A 7,500-nucleotide genomic window follows, 5' to 3' on the forward strand; every position below is an offset into this window, starting at 1 on the left:
GTTTCTCCCAATTATTTCTAAATGTTGTTTTTGTTTCTTATTGATGTATGAGATGTCTTTAATAGTGTTAATAGGTGTTTTATATGCTTTTGTATCTTCGTCTAATTTGTAATATGTGTAAAGAAACGTTTAGACTTCATGCTTATATCAGGCTCACATAATAGCTACAAAAACTTCCTCTATACATCTCTTACACAGCTTGAAATAAGCCAGAATTTCATATTCAAGGTGACATAAACGCTTATAAGATAATAGAGGAAATAAAACAACTTCTGGGTGTCTAGAATCATCGATTTAATACCTCGTATTCGAAAGCAACCCGACATTAATACGAGCTGGAGATAACGATACGTTGATACGAGTGGGATGGCGCGACCTTAAGGGTTCCTTATCTACTTACTGGTAAACCCTTTTAAAGAAGAAAGAAGAGGTGTTTCTTGCTTTATTTGTCACCATCATTATTATATAAGGGTGAGAAAGAGAGATAAGTCTATATGGTTGACTGTCTGAGAAAAGGCATATTAAAAAAAATCCGTCTTATTTAAGTAAACACATTGCATTTAAAATCACGGTATTTTTGCAAAGATATGTAAATCTTGATAGAATTGAAGATAGTTTTATCCCTAGGATTTATATGTCGTGTATAGACAAGAGTTGGATAATCTATGGTATAGTTCTATGGTAAAAATCTACTAGGGTTTGGTAGGCGAGGAAGTTAGTGCATAGGGGGTGTTTATCGTGTGCGATGTTGAATAGTTTTATGTCCTCGGAGTGTGTTGAGTTTTCGTGCAACAATTATGTTAACTTATAGGATAGGTTCAGTGGTTATGGGATAGATTAGGTTTATTTTTACTTTGTTGGTTGATGTGTAGGATAGATGTTAAGGAAAAGCTAGTGAGTCGGTCGCAGACTCAGTGGAAAGTCGACAAGCCTCCATCGTATAGAGGAAGATGGAGCTTGTGGATCTCCCCGGCAATTTTTTTTTTGCCGGATGAGGAATCTGTCTAATCTCTTAAGTTGTCAGGACATAGATGGCCGAGGTTTGTTGGTCTTTGCACGAGTTTGAAATCAGGAGTCTGTGGTAATTGCTTGATACTATTGTTTTGCATTTCAGATTATAGGCCATCCATCCATCCATGCTTTGATTAATAGATAGGTTAGCTTCATAGACAGGCTTATTATCATCAAGATTTAAGCATAAGGTTTATTTACATGTACAGGGTGGGGTTTTATATAGTTTAGGTTTGTGTATAGATGTACAGGATAACGTTAGATATAGGCTAAAAGAAGTATAGTTCAGGTTGATATAGATTTGGCTAGCTTTGTCCTTGGTTAGTTTAGTTTAGCTTTGGTGTGGGTTGGTTTAGGATTGTTAATTGATTGGTATTTTTGGCTTTAAATCAGATGTCAATGATCTCAAAAAGCTGTAAAGTTATGTTGCATTTATTCACACAAATTTTAAACTTATAACCTTGCATTGTATAACTGATTTAATTATAATTAAGATGGTTACTTTGATAGCCTGGCTTGGGCATCTCGAATTGTGTTTTTTCCTATATTTTCTAGACTTATGGTATGAAAAATTAGTGTATATGATATATTGGCAAAGTAATACTAATTAGAAGTTAATAGGTCATCTTATCTTTTGGAATAAATAGCTTAAAATTTCAATAAAAGGAAAAATATAGTAAGAAATTGATCTGACCTCATGAAAATGGCCATTGTGGAGGGTTCAGTGTAGCATTAAATTGTCAAACAGATGATGAATGATTAATGATGAATTTCAAAGAATCACCCCCCCAGCATACATTTTGTATGCATTTGGAAATATTAAGAATTATAGATGTCTCTTTAGAGAAGTAACTGATAATACAATACATAATTCTGCATTACAGTACAATGAGCAAACAGTAAACACACAAACAATAAAAGTTTAGCCAAAACCTAAAATTATATATGTAAATAATTTATCATCTCTTTCAGTTCTATTACATTTTCTAAGCAGCCAGAGTGTTGTTTTGAAACTGTATTAGCCTTGCTGAAAGCTCATACAGTGGTATAATGAATATAGCTTTCTTACTGAATGATTTTCTTTGGTATACTTTCAAGGCATATTTACACAATGGCACTGGGAAATAAACAGAGCACTCTAGCCGGTGCACCAGGATAAATGTCAAGATTGCCCACACATGATGATAATTAGTAGTGCAAGGAAGATGTTTTTTCTCTTGTCTTTGACTCTGAACAAGCTATTTATTGTTTTTTGAATGGAAGTATTAACCGATCCAAGGTGGATGACCTGATGTCATGTCTTATCAAGCAACAGATAGCTTCTCACCACGTCGTGAACTTTAGCCGCATATGCACTTTGTGGTTGAATTTGTCTGTATATACACATTTTTCTCAACTCTCAGAGTAGGACAGGTACACTGGTATTCCCCATTGTGAGTGGATTAAGATATAAGGAGTTTGGCTCACTTTGGAAGGGTGAAACTTAAGAACTAGTGCCATCACAGCCATTAAACTCCAAACCTATATAGTGTGCAAATTAGAGGCAGCCTCAATTGTCAAGGCATTGATAGGTGCCTTTCAGAATTAAGGCCAACCCTTGCCATGGTACGTATGGCATGTTGTTGGCTTAAAACACTTTTTTTTAACCATTCCTTTTCATTTTAGGAAAGGGTAATTAACGCTGACTGCATTTTAATCTAAACATAACGCAACTTTAAAAGAACAACAATAATATGCATTATTGGTATGTATTTCAACAGAAAATGGAAGACATGGAAGAAGATATTTCTGACATTGAGAATGAATTAGGCCCAGTACCTGTTAGTGAGATTCAGAAGCAAGAAGATGTTGCAAAAATTGTTGATGGAGCTTTTGAACACATCAAGTATAGTCAGGCTGCAGAGGAAGTAGTAGGTGAGGCAAGTGGTTTGTATTAAAAAAATATTAATAATGACAAAAGGATATTACATTGTGTTTGGTGAAAAAATAAGATTTTATTTTAAAATATTTTTAATGCTCTTCTTACTTCATCAAATTCTTTCTTACTAGCTTTGCTTTTGCTATGCCAATTATATTTCTTTCCTTACCCATTGTGCCAATGTAATTAATCCTCCTATGTTCTGGGTAGTGATAATTCTTGATGTATTTTCATTTCCTGCTTTGTTTATCAGATATCATAGCTGGAACAGAAAGACTTCATCCTTTAGATGGAGCTGCTGCTATTCAAAATCCACAGATTCAGGCAGCCAATTATAGGACATCCCACACATCCAGTGGAGGTATGTACTATGAGGTCAGATACGCATACATGGGACAAATATCAAGTAGGGTTGTGTATTTCGAAATATTTAATGCTTAAATGACGTTGTTTAATTAGAATATCAGATTTGATTCCGGGTTTTGTCTTTTTGGATAGTGCATAGTAGTTCTTGAAAACCTTAGAATTCTGTGAATTACAGATAACTTTTTGTTCTTTAATTTATTATAAGACATTATATACAATTCATTAGTGTATGTTTCTTATTTCTTTATTTCTAGTTGGATCTGATGGAACAGGGTCCCGCAGTATTAGCCTTCGCTACTCAGGCACAGCAACCACTGATGGTCAAGATTGTGTAGTCTATGGTGAAACTGTTGATGATCTTTTAAAAGCCTCACCATCCCTGGAGGCATTGCAGAAGCTGAATCTAACTCTTCAGAAACGGTTTGAAGAGAAACTCGTCACACTGGAGCGAATATTACAGAACAACCTTGCTAGACAGGTCTCAGTGTTATTTTACTTCATTCTAATATAGTTCAGTCTTTTTGTTTAGATACCTGTTTTGGTGTTAGTGTAAATTACTAGAAAATATGTCATTAAAGCAATATTTGATTACTTCATCATTCGTAAAATTGTTCACTTATGACATCAAACGTACATAAAGAATATATAATTCAGAATTCATGATTCCAGAAGATTGGTATGTAAAGTCTGTAATTCTAGTTCCCCTGTAGATTTTTAAAAATAATTCATACTTGTAGATTACATGGCCATGGAAAGGATGTATATGTCAATGTAGATAATGTTTATTTTCAGGCACAGCTAAAAGACGAAATCTCACAAGACAGAGTTAGCATGGACCAGGAGAAGGCAGTAGACGCAAAGGGGAAAGTATCACTGCGGGTCTCAAATTTTTGTGTTCCTTACTTCAAAAATCGTAGTGGGATGAATGCTCCCAAGAATGAAGATGCTAAGTTCAAGCTGGATAATGGCTACTTAGATCTATATACAACACGTGCACGTACTTGTACGTAACATTGTGACTTTGTGATTATATCTTTATTTGAATGATGGAGAATATCGGAGAGGATTATCTGATGATTACCTTGTAGTTTTATGATATGATTTGTGAATAATGTTCATTTTACGTTAACTTTGTGACATTTTCCCAATAATTATTATTATGATTATTATCTTTATTGTTGTTAGCATTATTATTATTATTGTTATTATTATTATTATTATTATTATTATTATTATTATTATTATTATTATTATTAATATTACTATTGTTAATATTACTATTATTATTATTGTTATTATTATTATTATTATTATTATTATTATTATTATTATTATTATTATTATTATTATTGTTATTATTGTTAGTGTTAGTGTTAGGGTTATTATTATTATAATTACCATTAATATTATTGTTATTATTATTATCATTATTATAATTGTTATTGTTATTATTATTTCTATCATTATATTATTATCATTATTATTATTGTTGTTATATTTATTATTATTATTATTTCATATTATTTTTATTATTATGACTATTGTTAGGATTATTATCATTATGATGATTATTATTATGATTATTATCATGATGATAATGATAAAAAAGATGGTAATATCAATAGTAATAATGATGATAACAATGATAATAATAATGTTGATGATAATAGTAATAATGATAATAATAATGATAATAATAATAATGATAATGATAATGATAATGATAATGATAATGATGATAATAATAATAATAAAAATAATAATAATAATAATAATAATAATAATGATAATGATAATAATGATGATAATAATGATGATGATTATGATAATTATAGTTATGATCATAATGATAGTAATAATAGCAATGATAATGATATTGATTTATGATGATAATAATGATGATGGTAAGGATGATCATGATAATAATGATAGTAATGGTAATAATGGTAATAATGATGATAATGATGATGATAACTATGATGACAAAAATAATTTTTATAAAATTATGATAATGATGATAATGATAATGGTAGTAATAGTGAAAATGATAATGATAATGATAATAATGGAAAAATAGTAATAATAATGATGATAATAATGATAACAAAAGTAATGATAATGATAATGATAATGAAAAAGTAGTAATAATAATGATAAAAATAATGATAATTAAAGTAATGATAATATTAATGATTGATGATAATGGTAATAAACATGATAATAAAAAGATAATGATAAATAAATAATGATGATAATGATTAATGATAATGGTCATGATTAATGATAATGATAATAGTAGTAATGATAATGATAATTATAATAGGGGTAATGATAATGATAATGATAATAATTGATGATTATGATAATAATGATAATAAACAATAATGATAATATAAATAATGATCCTGAAAATAATTATGATAATGATGATAATAATGGTAATATTATTGCCATTATTATTAGTGATATCATCATCATCATCATCATCATCATCATCATCATCATCATCATCATCATCATCATCATCATCATCATCATCATCATCATCATCATCATCATCATCATCATCATCATCATCATCATCATCATCATCATCATCATCATCATCATCATCATCATCATCATCAATAATAATCATCAGTCATCAATCATCATCATAAATCATTATCATCATTATTTTTTTTATAAATCTATATCATTATTAGGAAAATGCAAACTTGTGATTATCATACCGACCTTATAATGTAGTTTGTACTTGATATTTCCAGGGAAAGCTGGGGAAAAATATGCCTTGGGAAAGAGTGTGCACACAGAGTGGAAGCATCAACTTATAAGTAAAAAGGAATTTCATCTGCGGGATCTCCATAGGAAATTGAAGAATACCAGCTGCGACATGGTAAGAAGCATGCAATTACATGTGTGACTGATTAGACTGCAATGTCTTGATTTATGAATATTTACCGTATCAGTCTTGTACAAAGCTAAGTTTAATTTCACTGTGCTATACTTTCAGGAGAAGACAGTATTGGAAGAAAAGATTGAGGAGCTTGAGAAGAATATTAGAGTTTTACAGAATACACCAGCAGAATCTTTAACACCCTCCCCACAAGAAAAATTAGATTGGGAGAAAATAGCAGCTCAAGCAGTAAGTTCAAGATCTCCATACTTTTCATTTAGGTGGGCCTGAGACAACAACAGCACTCCTAAATGACACCGTACTGTAACACTTTGTTATAGATTCTCATAAATATTTATCTGTGCCCCAAAATGGTATGGGTATAAAGGAAAAGAAAAAAAATTATGGGTAAAAAGTAGCCTTTCATTCAAAATCAAGACTAAAGTGGCATCTTTTTTGTTTTATGATTGCCAAAGTGTGATACTCAAATTTGGAGGGCCCCATGTCAATTTGTCATTATTTTTCTTTCCATACATTTGGTTTAGCTAAAGGTTTTAATAGGATGGGAATATTTTCATAATTGTGTTATTTAGAAGCACTTGAAATACTTTAGTAAGTAAAATAGAATTAGCTGTAATCAGTTTTTGCATAATGAATTGGGACTCTGGTATTTATAGTTTGATGGACACCGTACTTCTGATGAGTGCCGCTTGGAGTGGGAGAACCTTCTTCATCCTAGCATCAACACCTCAGATTGGAAAGCTGAGGAAGATATTGCCATTCAAGTATGATCATCCTTTTTCTTGATATAAATAGGTTATGACTGATAGTAGAAAGAACTGCCAATAATAGCTTTGCATATTATTGACTTTTACTTATAAGTGGAGATTTTTCAAGAGTGCAATAATGCTTTCAGGATCTGGTGACATCAAGCAAGACCAGTGTTCCAGCTTGGACCAAAATTGCAGAAAAATTGAATACAAACCGCACAGGGTATCTGGTGAGTGTGGATAGCCTGAGAAGTGCATATTGTAGATACAGTAATTGCTGAATTATGTAGAATAGTATCTAATGATATCTCATGTTTCTGTTCTCACATTGTTGTCCTTCAGGTGATGCAACGATGGGTGTCATTTATTGCTCCAGCTCTAAATCCAGCCAAGTGGACTCCAGAATTAACTCAGAAATTAATTGACACTGTGAATATGCTAAGGGTTGGCAACTGTATTCCTTGGGCACAGGTATGGTATAGGTTGACTATTTAAGGAAGGATTGTTTCTATTACTACTAATGTGAAATCAGTATTATT

At 31.1% G+C, this 7,500-nt stretch overlaps 1 protein-coding gene across 3 annotated transcripts in view; it reads left to right on the forward strand.

Moving 5' to 3' along the window:
* The first annotated feature begins 330 nt into the window (after positions 1-330).
* Positions 331-7,500, forward strand: part of LOC122264294 (uncharacterized) — a 20,504-nt gene continuing 13,334 nt past the window's right edge. The window contains exons 1-10 of one of the 3 annotated variants that reach the window (XM_043033120.2): positions 331-471; positions 2,772-2,925; positions 3,183-3,290; positions 3,550-3,773; positions 4,088-4,298; positions 6,064-6,191; positions 6,309-6,440; positions 6,869-6,976; positions 7,108-7,191; positions 7,304-7,432. In XM_043033120.2, the coding sequence (XP_042889054.2) occupies positions 2,775-2,925; positions 3,183-3,290; positions 3,550-3,773; positions 4,088-4,298; positions 6,064-6,191; positions 6,309-6,440; positions 6,869-6,976; positions 7,108-7,191; positions 7,304-7,432 (1,275 nt within the window). In that variant the 5' untranslated portion in view covers positions 331-471; positions 2,772-2,774. The remainder of the gene's footprint in view (positions 472-2,771; positions 2,926-3,182; positions 3,291-3,549; positions 3,774-4,087; positions 4,299-6,063; positions 6,192-6,308; positions 6,441-6,868; positions 6,977-7,107; positions 7,192-7,303; positions 7,433-7,500) is intronic. The other 2 variants (XM_086543047.1, XM_043033121.2) reach the window with 2 other exon arrangements.

This window comes from Penaeus japonicus, unplaced genomic scaffold, assembly GCF_977035675.1.
Source record: "Penaeus japonicus unplaced genomic scaffold, GWHDUDI00000001_assembly GWHDUDI00000013, whole genome shotgun sequence".
Taxonomy (NCBI): domain Eukaryota; kingdom Metazoa; phylum Arthropoda; class Malacostraca; order Decapoda; family Penaeidae; genus Penaeus; species Penaeus japonicus.